The sequence below is a fragment of the Bos javanicus genome, chromosome 9 (genome assembly GCF_032452875.1).
Source record: "Bos javanicus breed banteng chromosome 9, ARS-OSU_banteng_1.0, whole genome shotgun sequence".
NCBI lineage: Eukaryota > Metazoa > Chordata > Mammalia > Artiodactyla > Bovidae > Bos > Bos javanicus.
The window spans coordinates 19,695,790-19,712,175 of record NC_083876.1 but is presented as its reverse complement, the minus strand read 5'-3'; the positions used below and the strand labels follow the sequence as shown (position 1 = coordinate 19,712,175).

At 44.6% G+C, this 16,386-nt stretch overlaps 1 protein-coding gene across 1 annotated transcript in view; it reads left to right on the top strand.

The window, feature by feature from the left end:
- The first annotated feature begins 408 nt into the window (after positions 1-408).
- The window catches only part of ELOVL4 (ELOVL fatty acid elongase 4), a 40,941-nt gene continuing 24,963 nt past the window's right edge, over positions 409-16,386 (top strand). Inside the window, exon 1 of the mRNA XM_061427277.1 lies at positions 409-1,394. Within this exon, the coding sequence (XP_061283261.1) occupies positions 1,295-1,394 (100 nt within the window). The 5' untranslated portion in view covers positions 409-1,294. The remainder of the gene's footprint in view (positions 1,395-16,386) is intronic.

Sequence of the window (16,386 nt, the reverse complement as noted above, 5' to 3'; positions counted from 1 at the left end):
TCTTATTTGATGTCAGAAGCTAATTATGAACTGAATGTAGTGTAGTTTTGGTACTTTTTAGAGGTTCACTTTTCAGGGGTAAGATTATCTTGTGGCCTCCTATCTTCTTCTCATCTAAACAATAAATAAATAAACAAGTCATCCCTCTTTTGCCTAGATTGTCTTTTGTCTCCTGAGTAATCATCCTTTCAGATTCACCACAACTCCTTCAGGTCTGAGCAGACTTCTCTAACTGTAAGGCCTCTCTAGGCCCTCTTTCTTCTCCTAATGACCTCATTTACTTATTATAACCTCATTTAACAATTACACTGCTTTGATTACTCCCTGAATATTAAAAGACTCTACCGAACAATAAACGTGAGCATTTATTCAAATTATTTAACTTGTTAATGATTAGCTCCCCAAAGTCCATTCTCCATCACCGTAGCTCAGAAGACAAATATCCTTTTACTTATTTAGAAGGATAACTTCAGCATCTCCCTTATAGTGGTGACATCAGTGCAGGCGGAGGTGAAACAAACCAACCAACCAAAAATCAAAAACAAAAACCCAAGGGACACCGAAATGATTGACAAGTAGGGACCAAAGCACGTCGCCCATCAGCCTTGCCCACAAGACTCCCATCCTTCACCTGTCCTGTTTTCTAAGACGCATCCCGGGCGGATCCGAGATCACCTGTGGGCAGGCGGAAGACTTCTCCGCAGCGGCCTAGAGGGAGAGGGAGGCGGGAAAGGGGCTGGGGATGCGGTGGGGCGGGTGACCTGGGCGAAGAGGGCGCGGGGAAGCCGCCGTGCGGGTCTCCCCGAACGCGGCGGCCAGAGCAGGGATCCGGGGCGCCTGCGCGGCCGCCGCCCCCGCCGCAGCATCCCTGCGCCGTCCCCGGGCGCGCGCGCGGGCGCGCGCGGGCGGGAGGAGGGGCGCGCCGGCCCCTCCGCCCTGCGCGGCCACGTGACGCCGGCCGAGAAGACTGGAGCGGCGGCGGCGGCGCGCGGCGGCAGACTGGTGCAGCGCCCGGCGCGCGCGGCGGCATCTCCTCCGCCTGCTTCTCCTTCCCTCCTCCTCCTCCCCGGAGCCTCGACGGTCCCTTGCCCTCCGCCCGGCTCCTCGCCGCCGCGTCCCCGCCGCCGCGGGGCCCCGAGGAGGAGGCGAGGACGCAGCTGCGGCGCCGCCGCCGCCGTTAGACGGGGGGACTCGCGGGGGAAGGGGGTCCCCCGGCCGCCGCCGCCGAGGCCAGCCCTCCCGCGGGGTGTCCGCTTCCTCCTCGCGTCGCCGCCGGCGCCCGCTCTCGGCCGGGATGGGGCTCCTGGACTCGGAGCCGGGCAGCGTCCTGAACGCGGTGTCCACGGCGCTGAACGACACCGTGGAGTTCTACCGCTGGACCTTGTCCATCACAGGTAAAGCCGCCGCCTCGCCATCCTCGCCGTCCTCGCCATCCTCGCCGTCCTCGCCGTCCTCGCCGTCCTCGCCATCCTCGCCGTCCTCGCCGTCCTCTCCATCCTCGCCGTCCTCGCCGTCCTCTCCATCCTCGCCATCCTCCCCCGGGGGGGGAACCTCGGCCTCGGCCCCGACTGCCCTCCGCCGCCCGCCCGGCGGCTGTTGGGGTGTTGCGGGTCCGAGGACCGGCGGGCGGGCGGGCGGGCGGGCACTGGTTAAATCGGATCCGAACGTTAAGGCGCTCCCCTCCCCCGGCGCCCGCAAGGTTTCCCTCTTGAGCTCCTTCCAGCGGGTCTCGCCAGGTTTCTCGGATGCAGGCGCTTCGATCGCAGCTGGAGCCTGGCGCAGGCCCGCCCCACCCTGTGGCCGCGCACCTGCCGGGCTCTGACCGTTCTCTCCGGCTCCGGGGTCTGCTGTAACCTTTAGGAACATTCCGTGATGGGGCTCGGGGGAGGGGAGCAGGGCCCGGGGTCGGGGTGGGGGGTCGCTGTCCTTTTGGGCTCCTGGTTGCCTTGACACACCTGCCCGTAATTTTCTTGTATGGCTTGTCCGTCCGCAACATCGTTTGGAAGGAAAAGTCGGAAGCCATTGTTCGGCTCCTTGAACCTGGGAGGGGGTTAGTTTCGGAGGCTTTTTCATCCGCCCGGAGGTTCCAAGTGACTGTCTGCGAAGGCTTTGCGCAGTGCAGTGCGGTCAGGGGGAGGGGGGGAAGCTAAAACAACCGGGAGAGAAATGGGGAATCTGTAGGATGGGGGGTCTCTACAGCAGCACCTAGAGGTGGTCCCAGAAGCCTGCATGGGTATCATTTTCTTAAATTGACCAACTTTTCTCTTTCGCCGTCGCAGTTTGACAGGGATCCTTAGTTAACTGAGCTAGGCGGCTTTCCTGCCTAAGGGGAGGCAGTTGTTATACTTTACCATTTTTTTTCTTTATTTGCTTCAGTTACTTTTGGGTTTAAAGCGTTTACAAAATTTTGAAATAATAAACGAGGCCAACAGGATTTTAGGAGGGATCTTATGTTTTCTCATTTGCCAGTCCTTTTGCAGTACTGCCCTTCATGCCAACAGTGGAAGAGGTTTACGTGACATGTTACCATCGAGCCTCCCTTCCCTAGAAATGGAAATATATTCCTATAGTTTGGTGTCTGTTGTATAGTTTGGTGTTTGTTGTTAGAGGCAGTGGTTGCAGCATGAATTCATGGATATATGTTGTGGGAAAAAACGTATTCTGAAATTATTTCTGTGGGAGACAAAATGATTCCTTGGCATTGCCTCGGTTTTAACTTCAGCAAAGTTCTTTTTCAGAAGATGTTAAGTTTGACAGTGAGAAATAAGCGATTTAATTAGCTGTTGCACTTGAAAATGGTTAAAAAGCAGTTTTTAATGGAGTCATTGATTTTTAAAGTCTCCCTTCTATATAGTGTCCATTGAGGTTTTGCGGTACCTACAAAAACTGGGAGAGATGTATCATTTCCTTCATCTCTGTGATTTTGGTTATTTAAACATTGCATCAGGGTTTCCCATTACACAATTGTGCAGAGCTGAACATCACGCTAATTGGTTGGCAGATAATTGCACTTTGCATATTTCAGACTCCAGACATTGTCAAGGTCCTCCAATCTCCATATAGCCAGCCACACCCAGGACTTCTCATGCCTGTCTGTCTGCCCTCCCTCACGGCTTTCCCACCTTTGGGAAGGCTCAATTTTAGAACCATTGAGAGCAAAGGTAGAATGTACCTTTCTGTGATGGTTAGTTCCTTCCTAATGATGCTGGTTGAAGAAGGAAATGGCAACCCACTCCAGTATTCTTGCCTGGAGAATCCCATGGACGGAGGAGCCTGGCGGGCTACAGTCCACGGGGTCGCAAAGAGTCGGACACGACTGAGCGACTTTACTTACTTACTTACTTAATGATGCTAGTATTAAAAAAAAAAAAAGTCACAAATGAAGTGGGAAATTTCGTGCAGTTGCCTCATGTGAAAGCTTTCCTCTGGCCTGTGAAGGGCAAATAAAATAATATAGTATCGTGGACCCAGCCTGAGAAATGAGAGTAGCTACCAGAAAGAAGTGACCTCTCACTAGCAGGTCAGAGGGAAGGTATTTGCCCATGCTCTGGCTATCCACTTACGAAACCTGAGACTGCTTCCTTGCTTTGAGCTACCTAGTGTAGGTAGATGGTATTTCTTAACCAACTTAGAGGCTTAGTGGGATATAGTCTGCTCTGCCTTACTGCTGTGTAAGGAGGACTATTTCAGACTCAGGCACAAGAGCTGGTCTGAACCCCGAGCTGCCCCATTTCTTCTCACCCTGTCGCCACACCCCCGCTTCTACGCTTTCCTGTCTTCGACTGATTCATACGACTGATTCCAAGAGGCCCTCCTTCCTATAATTTCATGAATATCTGGGTGAAGGAGTTTCAAAGTAGAAAAGTAGCTTAGGAGATGAGGCTGAAGAAAAAGTTGATGAATTTGGAAGGAGGGTAAGATAAAAGTGGGCAGAGAGAAAGATGGTCTTGAGAAATAGTGGTGAGTATGGTGAAAGAATTCAGATCCTCCAGGGAGAGAAAGAGATGAACAAGGCTGCCTGCCCTGGAGCGCTTTCATCCCCACGTGGTAGCTGTGGGCTTCTTGCTTTCTGTTCTGTCAGTTCATTAAATATTTCTCTCCCCTGAGGTGTCTGCCTAAGTGTAAAGTTAGTGTCAAGGTTTCTGCCTAACTCTATTTACTTTGGGCAGTCTAATAGGAATAGTTACACACTTGGGGAGTACGTTTGATGATTCCAAAGATTTTTGCCCTAGGGCAATGTCTGGAAAAATTTAAATTTTTTGCTATTATATTAAATGACGGTATTTAATAACACATGTCCAAAGCAATGCATAAAAACCGGGCTTTTCAAAGACACATCTAGCAAATGCAGAATATGTCCCGCAGTGTATGAACATTCAAAATGTTATTTTTACCATGTAATTAATAGTGTTTACCTTGGAATTGAAACTGTGAAAGAGCTGTACTCTTAGAAAACCTGCAAAAATAATTTTTCTCTATTTTTAGATATTTTGAACAAGTAAGTGAGTCTTAGTTTATAATATAAAGGAAAGTATAGACTGATACAGGACTTTTTTAATACCAGTTGGTGGCATGAGAGTAGGTACTCTGATGTCATTGTGGTGTTTTCCTTTTGTTCTTTCATTTTATCAGTACATTAAAATCATTGGACTGGGATCCTAGGCTCAAAGTGTATATCTACTCAAGAAAAATTGTAGGTACGATTTCAAAACTGATGAGTCAATATCCCCGACTTACAAATACCCTAATTGTCTATATTTTCCATTGCATTTATTATTTTAGTAATTATTTATTAGTAGTATTTTGTGTTAGTAGCATTTGTGTTAATGCTACTTATTAGTAGCATTAACAAAGAAACGTCTTAGGAAGTTAATAACCAGCATGTCCACTCTAAGGCCAGTTGCCTCTGGAGATACCATGTTTCTTTTTGACCATGTGTTTGTAAACAGCCATTGTTCATGAATATGTTTGCACATTGCATGTGTGCTGGGCAGGGCACTGCTCTATGTTCACTAATATAGCAGACTATAGTTGGGTGAAAAATGAGTTGTCTACTTGGGAGTTGTGATCAAAGTAGGTAGATGAGTAGGGCTTGAGATCAGAATGTGAAAGGCCAGTCTATCTGACCTTCCCCTCACTTTGGAGGGTCAGATGGGAGAAGTGTGGTCCAAAAGGGTGGAGGCCTCTTGTGGGGTGATGATAAAATCTGGAAGCGAGGCTTGTATAAACTTTCCTTCTTATCTCATCACTTGCCATGTGCTGGCACTGTTCTGGGCTCTGGGATAGAATGAGGACAAGTGGTCACCATCCCAGGCAGCTTGAGAAGTCTGGAGATGACACCCATTCCAACTTCCTTGCTGTCATGGTCTCAAAGCAGTGTGGTCAGAGTCAGGGTCAGGCCTCGCTGGAGCCTGGGGAAGGTCAGGAAACTCCTCTACTCTCCGTGTCTCCACTTCCACTTGCCTGGCAGTCTTGAGTTGTGAGAGGAGTGTATGGCTCTGTCTTTAGAGTATTTAAGCTGTTTCACCATGTGAAATTGATGTGGATGCTGTTGGAGAGTGTTTATTAGGTTGACTAAAAATGGATGTCAAAACTAAAAGTCCATGGAAACTAGGAATGAGTTTAAGGGCCAGTGAGTCAGACAGGTGTGCTGAAACTTGAGGGCTCACGGAAGGGGGTTTTAACTCAGCTCAGATAGGCAGGGGTCTGTTCCACAGTTTCCTGGGCCCCAGAGGCGCATGGGTCTTAAAACAGGTTATTCAGTTACACTGGGGCTTCCCAGGTGGCATTACTGGTAAAGTATCCACCTGCCAATGCAGGAGAAGCAAGAGACAACAAGCGTTCAATCTCTGGGTCAAGAAGATCCCCTGGAGTAGGAAATGGTGCCCCACTCCAGTATTCTTGCCTGGAAAATTCCATGGGCAGAGGAGCCTGGTGGGCTACAGTCCATGGGACCACAAAGAGTTGGGCACTATTGAGCATAGCACAGCATTATTGCATTGATCTTGTTATTTGTCACAGCTAATGTATAGTTGTTTTTTTTTAATTCACGTCATTATCTAAAATAGGTTTTCTGTTTGGACTAGTGTGGGAACTCATCATTTTCAGTGTTTCTTTGAGAAAAGACATTCTAAGTTCTAGACAGTGAAAGACAAATACATGTTCATCTTCTAACATGGTGTCTCCCTTAGGCCATGTTTTCAACGAAGTCCTCCTCTTACCTTTTTTCACAGCCTCCCTGCAGCCTCCAGGAAGTCCATGCTGCTGTAGGGTTTTGTCTGTTTGTTTGTTTGGTCCTGGACTCTAATGTCTGATACTCTCGTCCATTCCGCCAAAGTATCCAATCACAGATGGAATGCCAGGAGGGGAGAACAATGCAGGCTCTAAAACTGGAATCGGGACACAGTTTTACACAGTTAGATTCTTTGGCTTTGGGAAACAAGGTTTTAAGAATTACATAGATAATTATATCAGTGAGTGCTTTTGTGATCTTAAGAGCCACAAGAAGTTGGTCATCCTTTTAAAATTCAGTGTTTTGTTTTTTTCCTAAGTCCTGTGATAATGTCATTAGTGAATGATTTAATGTTAACCAAAGTATTATCTTTGAATTATTGAGTCACTTATTATTTCGAATTAGACGTCTGTGGTCACATAGAGAAGAGTCGGGTAGCAGAATCTGTCTTTTCTCACGTTGAGATGGCTCTTATTTCTTTTTCCTTATTAGGACATTTTTTCCTGTTCAATTAAGGTGCCATTGTTTCATTTTCCCTTAGGATGAGAATGTATTACAATATATATGTTACAAAATCATATGGATCTTGACTTTTAGAGAAGAGAGGGGAGGAAGAAATACTTAGCCTCTCAAAACCCAGTTTCCGGCTCTCCTGTCTACGCTGGTCCCTGTCCACAGGCCCGCAGCTCGAGCCAACCTGGAAGACTCACGCTTGAGTAAAACAGGTGCACTTGATGTTGGCTGTCACACTGCCCTTGCCTTTCCTGCCCTTTTCCCTGGTTCCCTTCCCACATGCCCTTCACCAGGCCCCGGCTCAGGCTCCCTCCCACGTGGAGCCTTTGTCAGCCCTGGTACCCAGCGCAGCTCGTCGCCCCATCTGACCCCATTACCCTGAGCAATCGCTCATGTACCTCCTTGTGCAGTTTCTTCTGAGACTCTGTTTTCTTGCACTGTTTTAACCTTCATTATTACTTATCTTTTCCCTTCTTTGTACTTTTCTCCCCAACACTGGGGAGTGCCTGTACATCTGTTGACTTGACATGACTCCCTTAATCTAGCTTGATTTCAGATAGTGAAATTTCAGATACATTCTGATTGATAAATATTAGTAAGGCTTGGGATTACACTAAATTATGGAGAGTTTAAGGGGTTACAGTAAATTATGGAGAGTTTAAGAATGATCTTTATCATAAGTTAGTCTTAAATCAATCAGTGTTGACTTGATTTAATGAAGGAATCAAACCATAAAATCACTTAGTAGCACAGAATATTGTCAAGAGATGTAGAACCAGATGCCGTTCTTCCTCTCTCTTCATCATCTGCACGTAAGCACTGTGGTATGTGTGCAAGTGAGGTGTCCATGTGGTGTAGGAGATGGAGAGGACCCTGGACTGGGGTTTAGACTTTAGGCTTTAGTCCTGGACGTGCCACTAATTACCAGTGAGTGTGTATAGTGGGCACTTTGCTTTTCCAAGTCAACTTTTTTCATCTGCAAATTGAGTTGAATTGGGTAATCTCTGCGGAGAAGGCAATGGCACCCTACTCCAGTACTCTTGCCTGGAAAATCCCATGGACTGAGGAACCTGGTAGGCTGCAGTCCATGGGTCGCTAAGAGTCGGACATGACTGAGTGACTTCACTTTCACTTTTCACTTTCGTGCATTGGAGAAAGAACTGGCAACCCACTCCAGTGTTCTTGCCTGGAGAATCCCAGGGACGGCGGAGCCTGGTGGGCTGCCGTCTATGGGGTCACACAGAGTCGGACACGACTGAAGCGACTTAGCAGCAGCAGCAGCAGGTAATCTCTGAGGTCTCTCCTGGCTCTTAAATTCTAAATATAGGTGCAGCTTTTAAACATTCTTTACATAGATAAAGCAATTTCAAATAAACATATACTGATAAGTAATTGAAAACCTGACTCCAGGCAACAATTCCAGTCTTCACCAGTAAAACTGTTATTAGTGCTGTGTAAGGAGAAGGCAGTGGCACCCCACTCCAGTACTCTTGCCTGGAAAATCCCATGGATGAAGGAGCCTGGTGGGCTGCAGTCCATAGGGTCGCTAAGAGTCGGGACACAACTGAGCGACTTCACTTGCACTTTTCACTTCCATGCATTGGAGAAGGAAATGGCAACCCACTCCAGTGTTCTTTCCTAGAGAATCCCAGGGATGGGGGAGCCTGGTGGGCTGCCGTCTATGGGGTCACACAGAGTCGGACACGACTGAAGCGACTTAGCAGCAGTGCTGTGTAAATATTAAAAATAACAGGTTCATGTTTAGTCCTTTTCACTTTCTCTTATTTGCGCCATAAGGGATAGGTGAAGGAATAAAAAACGCAGAGATACAGATATTTAAGCCCCTGTTTTTTTGATGTAGTACTGTGTTTGTTGCTGTAATACTCTGATGATCTAGGTATTTCTCAAACAACCCAGAGTTAACTATTTTGTCAAAAATAATAGCAGTAACATTAAAGAGTAATTTTATTATTCTGAGGATGGCTTTTTACATGGTTTTGGAGAAGTTACTCATGATTTGAGGGGGCTCATATTTCTGCTTGTACAATGAGAAGATTTGAAACTACATGTCCCCTTCAGGCCTTTTTATTGAATTCTCAGAATAGCTCCTAAAGCAATGGCTTAGATAGTCTAAACTTAATTTTACTTCATACTTTTTTTTCTATAGAACATGCAAATTTTATCATACCTTATTAGAAAAGATTTTCAGTTTTAAGTACTCTTTGAGCATTTCTAGCAAATTTGGAAGTATGGCTTAAATTTTTTGTAAAATTGCTACTAATATGTAGGTTTTAGCATACAGGGAAAACAAAAGAAATTAAATGGTTTTGCTGTGTGTTCCTTAACTTTGGTTAGGCACTTTGGTATTAAAGCATCTTACTTTTGTCATTTATTCTTCTCCATGGAATATTGTAATTCTAAAAAAAACTCAGTATAATACTTTATTTGTATTTAATTAGAATTTGAAAGTCAAATGCATTAATCCACTGAGGAATCAGTTTCTTGTTGTTAGGTGTGATCACATCAAGGCATTTGTGATTTTTGAACTGATTATTTGAAGGAGTAAGCGTCTCTTTTTTCATTTTGTTTGTTTATCAGATGAAAACTTAGGCACAGACATGTATTGTTAAAGAATTTCATGTATATTTGTTTACCCATATTCAGAGCAGCTCTGTTAATAATGGCCGAGAGTGGGAGCAACCCAAATATCCACTGATGGGTGAGTAGATCAACTGTGATACATGCATACAGTGGAATATTATTCAGCCTTAAAAAGAAAGGAAATTCTGACACAAGACACAGCATGGCTGAACCGTTTGGGCGTTATACTAAGTAACAGAAGCTAGTCAGGAAGAACCAAATACTGGTGATTATGAAGTCCCTAAAATAGTTATATTCATAGAAAAAGAAAGTAGAGTGGTGGTTGCCAGGGGTTGGGAAGGTGCTGGGGAGACAGGGACTTGTTTAATGGATATAGAGTTTCAGTTTCACAAGATGAGAAAGTTCTGGAGGCTGGTTGCACAACATTGTGAATACATGTAACACTAATGACGTGTACACTAATGAAATGTATACTTTAGAAACGGTTGAGATAGTAAAGTTATGTATTTTTACTACAATTTTAAAAAGATTTTCATGTGTTGTAAAATTAATATAGCATCTCTAGAAATGATCTTTCTTTGGTGTTCATTGCCAAAACACTAAAACTGTTTTTATTTTTTGTTTGTTTATCATAAAATGTCTCTCTTTGTAGAGTATTCATGCTGCTGCTGCTGCTAAGTTGCTTCAGTCGTGTCCGACCCTGTGTGACCCCACAGACGGCAGCCCACCAGGCTCCCCCGTCCCTGGGATTCTCCAGGCAAGAACACTGGAGTGGGTTGCCATTTCCTTCTCCAATGCATGAAAGTGAAAAGTGCAAGTGAAGTCGCTGAGTCATGTCTGACTCCTAGCGACCCCATGGACTGCAGCCCACCAGGCTCCTCCGTCCATGGGATTTTCCAGGCAAGAGTCCTGGAGTGGGGTGCCATTGCCTTCTCCGTACTGTTGCTTTTTTAAAAAAGTACCCAAATGGTACTAGAAGGCTTCCCAGGTGGCAGTAGTGGTAAAGAACCCACCTGCCAATGCAGAAGATGTAAGAGATGTGAGTTTGACCCCTGGGTCGGGAAGGTACCCTGGAGAAGGGAATGGCAACCCACTATGGTATTCTTGCCTGGAGAATCCCATGGGCAGAAGAGCCTGGTGGGCTACAGTCCATGGGGTTGCAAAGAGTCAAACATAACTGAAGCGACTTAGCACACATGCATGCAAATGGCTAGAAAGTAGCAAATGACAGGGACTACAGCCTTGGCTTTGTATTTTGCTTTACAGGATTACTGAGAACTTCACAACTCTGGGGTTTAGGCCTGGCCGGCAGTGATATTTTCCATGTTTAGAAGTTAAACAACTTGCACGTGACAGTGTAGTGGAAATGAATCGAAAGAGGTTGTTTCATCTCTTAGCCCAGCGCCCTTGTTTCCCATTGTGCTCGCCCAGCAAGAAGGCAAAGTCCTCGGACGTGTACCTTCTCTTATTTTACCTTACCTTACACTGCTTTCTCATGGACATAGTATCACTATATAGAATACTAAATCTGAACAGAGTCATAATACCACTAGAGGTAATCTAAAGAAAAGCATCTGAAATGCTTAATGGTGCTGTAAGGGCTGTTGTATGAAATTAAACTAAAGTATTATATACACACACACACACACACACACACACATATATATGTATATATATTTGTTGTTTAGTTGCTAAATTGTGTCCGACTCTTTTGTGACTGCATAGAATGGGGAAACAGTGGAAACAGTGACTGACTTTATTTTTCTGGGCTCCAGCCATGAAATTAAAAGACGCTTACTCCTTGGAAGGAAAGTTGTGACCAACCTAGACAACATATTAAAAAGCAGAGACATTACTTTGCCAACAAAGGTCCAGGCAGTAGTCGTGTATGGATGTGAGAGTTGGACTATAAAGAAAGCTGAGCACCGAAGAATTGATGCTTTTGAACTGTGGTGTTGGAGAAGACTCTTGAGAGTCCTTTGGACTGCAAGGAGATCCAGCCAGTCTGTCCTAAAGGAGATCAGTTGTTCACTGGAAGGACTGATGTTGAAGCTGAAACTCCACTACTTTGGCCACCTGATGCAAAGAGCTGACTCATTGGAAAAGACCCTGATGCTGGGAAAGATTGAGGGCAGGAGGAGAAGGGGACGACAGAGGATGAGATGGTTGTATGGCATCACGGACTCAATGGACATGGGTTTGGGTGGACTCCAGGAGTTGGTGATGGACAGGAAGGCCTGGCGTGCTGCGGTTCATGGGGTCGCAAAGAGTCAGACATGACTGAGTGACTGAACTGAACTGAGACTGTAGCCCGCCAGGCTCTTCTATCTATGGGATTTCCCGGGCAAGAATACTGGAGTGGGTTGCCATTCATTTCCTTCTCCAGGGGACCTTCCTGACCCAGAAATTGAACCCGTGTCTCCTGCATTACAGGTGGATTCTTTACTACTGTGCCACCTGGGAAGTCCATATACCATATGTATGAATATATATATATATATATATATATATATATATATATATAAAAATATAAAAAGTGGTAGTGGTATTTAGCCTGAGAAGGTAAAGGTGACTCCATATTATGGACTCGCCTAGGACCTTAAAAAAAGTTTATTCAAAGTGAATTATGAAAGTGTTTGCCAAACTTCATAATACAAGAACTAAAAACTTCTTAATTAGTTAATTAGTGAAGAGGAATTCAGGATCCATTATGGATATTCAGCAAATAGAACAGTTAGCAAGAGAAGATCTTAACCAAAGTTTCCATTAAAACACACCTCATACTCCAGTAGTATCTCAGTGTTTTTTTACTTTTAGTTTTTTTAAAGCCACACTGATAGCACTAAGGGTGGTATTTGGACTTTGAACTCTCAGATTAGCACATGGAGGATGTTTTACGACTGCTTTTTCTGAGAAGCCCAGCAAAGTGTGAAAATGGGGTGAGAAGATTACTTGCCTGCATTCTGTCTTGGCTTCCTGTATACATAACATTATTCTTCTATATCAAATGTACATTATGTTTAAGTCCATTTCTTCATCATCAGATCAGATCAGATCAGTCGCTCAGTCGTGTCCGACTCTTTGCAACCCCATGAATCGCAGCACGCCAGGCCTCCCTGTCCAACACCAACTCCCGGAGTTCACTCAGACTCACGTCCATCGAGTCAGTGATGCCATCCAGCCATCTCATCCTCTGTCGTCCCCTTCTCCTCCTGCCCCCAATCCCTCCCAGCATCAGAGTCTTTTCCAATGAGTCAACTCTTCGCATGAGGTGGCCAAAGTAATGGAGTTTCAGCTTTAGCATCATTCCTTCCAAAGAAATCCCAGGGCTGATCTCCTTCAGAATGGACTGGTTGAATCTCCTTGCAGTCCAAAGGACTCTCAAGAGTCTTCTCCAACACCACAGTTCAAAAGCATCAATTCTTTGGTGCTCAGCCTTCTTTACAGTCCAACTCTCACATCCATACATGACCACAGGAAAAACCATAGCCTTGACTAGACGGACCTTTGTTGGCAAAGTAATGTCTCTGCTTTTTAATATGCTATCTAGGTTGGTCATAACTTTCCTTCCAAGGAGTAAGTGTCTTTTAATTTCATGGCTGCAGTCACCATCTGTAGTGATTTTGGAGCCCAGAAAAATAAAGTCTGACACTGTTTCCACTGTTTCCCCATCTATTTCCCATGAAGTGATGGGACCGGATGCCGTGATCTTCGTTTTCTGAATGTTGAGCTTTAAGCCAACTTTTTCACTCGCCACCTTCACTTTCATCAAGAGGCTTTTTAGTTCCTCTTCACTTTCTGCCATAAGGGTGGTGTCATCTGCATATCTGAGGTTATTGATATTTCTCATAGAGTTGTTAAATAATGCCTACTGTGAACATTAACATAGGTGTATAAAATGGAAATTACAGCATTTTATAGTCCATAATGATCCTATACTAGAAGCTCAGTAAATAGCAGTGAGTTTCAACATATGAAGATGGTATCTAAATTCATGGTTAAAAAGTATATATTATACATACGCATATACATCTGCCTCTCCTTGTGACCTATGACTGCCCTAAATCTCCCCCACTGGCTTTTATGAATATGTAATTTTTTAAACCATGAATATAGATATAGTCTGCACATGGTAGAACTCACTACTGTTTATTGAACTTCTATTATAGGACTTATGAATTATAGAAGGCTATGATATGAATTTTATATACTTTGTATTATTTAATGTTTCTTCGTGTCCTTAGAAGAGGACTTCCCTGGTGGCTCAGTGGTAAAGAATCTGCCTGCAATGCAGGAGACTTGGGTTTGATCCCTGGGTTAGGAAGATACCCTGGAGAGGGAGGGGGCAACCCACTCCAGTATTCTTGCCTGAGAAATCCCATGGACAGAGGAGCCTGGTGGGCTGCTGTCCGTGGGATTGCAAGAGTCGGACACAATTTAGTGACTTAACCACCACCATGATGAAGAGATAGACTTAAAACTGTACAACTAGAAAGTAACAGAGCTGGGATGGAATTGAGATCTTTTACCTCCGTCTTTCATTGGTGACCTTTGCATAAAGCAACACAGCCTCCTTACTCGTCCTACAAATACTGTTTTATTGTCCAGTCATCATGGTGAACATTTATTGAATATTTATTATGGGCAAAGCTCTCTGACCAGTGCTTTGTATGTGTCACATTTAATCCTTATACTCCTTTGGGTTTAGTATGTAACTATCCCCATTTTATTTATTTATTTTTTTTCAGTTAAATTTTTTTTTTAATTATTTTTTTATTGGAGCTTCCCAGGCAGGTTCGATCCTGAAATGACTACCCACTTCAGAATTCTTGCCTGAGAAGTCCTATGGACAGAGAAGCCTGGCAGGCTATAGTCCATGGGGTCGCAAAAAGTTGGACATGACTTCCCGATTAAACAACAGCATGTGTGGGTGCTCAATTGCTCAGTTGTGTCCGACTCCTTGTGGCCCATGGACTGTAATCCACCAGACTCCTCTGTCCATGGGACTCTCCAGGCCAAGAATTGCTCAGTCGTGTCTGACTCCTTGTGGCCCATGGACTGTAATCCACCAGACTCCTCTGTCCATGGGACTCTCCAGGCCAAGAATACTGGAGGGGGTTGCCATTTTTTTCTTCCAGGGGATCTTCCTGACCCAGGGATCGAACCCATGTCTCTTGCATCTCCTGTATTGGCAGGTAGATTATTTACCACTAAGCCACCTGGGAAGCCCAAGCAACAGCAACAGCAATGTTTATTGGAGTATAGCTGCTTTACAATCTTGTTTCTACTATCCCCATTTTCTAAGCAGATAGACCAACCTTCCAGATAATATCCATTTAGGACCAACCCTCCCAAATTAAGCCTTCGTGTAAATGATCTGCACCTCGTATCACACATTGACTCACTCATCTTGTCTGCATTACTGCCTTTTCTCCTTGAAGCTTCTGAGTCCGTCCCTATTTTAGCTGCTCTTTATGAGAAATTTTATAATTTCTCTCGCTTTTCACCTTTTTTGTGTTCTCTGTACAGATATACTTGGAACCAGAATTCTTTTTTCTCTGTGTTAACTCCTCTCTTCATTCTTGCAGGCTCTTGGGTGACTAGTATACAGCTGAGTTCATAAAACTCTACGCTGGCCATTGAACCCCTCAAAGCCTTGCTGGTGATGACCTCCACTCCCTCCAGTCTGCCCATCACACTCTAACCTCTTAGTCTTTTCTAGCTCAGCCTCCGAATTCTTCAGGAGCTGCCCTTTCCTTCAGTTCATCCAGGCAGTCTTCCAAACTAAAAGCAGCATCCTCTGCCCTGAGCCCAGAGTGGGTTAAAGCAGACAGACATTCCCCCTGGTCATCACCCTGACTCACCCCCCTGGTCCTCCACTATCTTCAGAATGTTTGATTTCTAGAGTAAATCTCAGCTGGTGACCTGTCCACTTGTATCCAGACCTTTCTTCTCTGCTTCTGCCTATTTCATCTCTCTGATACCCCAAATCTTCCTTGGCTTGAAGAATATATTAAGCATCAGATTTTAGACTGGTACCCAGAAGAGGTGGTATTTAGTTTATCCTTGTCACAGAGATAAGATCTTTCTCAAACTCTTCTTGACAACAGTTATCTACATTTGCTCATTAAAAAATTTCTTTTAGCAAGTTTTTGCAAGTGTTGTTGTAGAGATACATCAAGGAACAAGGGCTGTAGCCCTGGCCCTCATGATACTTATAATGATTGGAGGAAGACATTGACTACATTCTTCAGAAAAATAGCAGTTTCTCTTTGGGATGCTTCAGTGTACAGCATACCATGAAGTCACTGTTATTTTGTATAGTCTTTAGAGGCGAATGGATTTATAACAATATCACCTGAAGATTAGTGATTAGCTTCCAGGTGTTAAAAACATGGAGTTGATTTGCAGTTGTTGGTTCTAATTTATTAAGGAGGGGTGAATAGTTACAGAGAACAATGTGTAGTACATACTTCTTGATGTCTTGATGTCTTGACTATACTCCAGAAGCTACTCAGTGTCTCTAGTTGGTTGCTGGACTTGAGTTTTTCTTTTGTCTGTGGGAGGTTAAGGGCTTCCCTGGTGGCTCAGATGGTAAAGAATACACTTAAAATGCAGGAGACCCAGTTCGATACCTGAGTCGGGAAGATCCCCAGGAGAAGGGAATGACCATCCACTCCAGGATTCTTGCCTGGAGAATTCCATGGACAGAGCAGCCTGGCGGGCTACTGTCCATGGGGTCACAAAGAGTCGGACACAACTAAGCGACTAAGCACTATGGGAGGTTAAATAGAGGTAGACGTCGTTAGAAAACAAAACTAGCTGATTTATTCAGGGAGGCTCTAGGAACAAACAAATCAAAATTACATGACTTGATTATGTATTATATAAAGTAGGCCTACACTTCTGAATAGACTAAAGCAGTTCTTAGACTTTAATGTGTTAATCACCTAGAAAACTAATTAAAGCACAGCTCTGGCTTAGTAAGTCTTGAGTGAGGCCTGAAGAATCTGCATTTCAAGTAAGTTCCCAAGATGTGC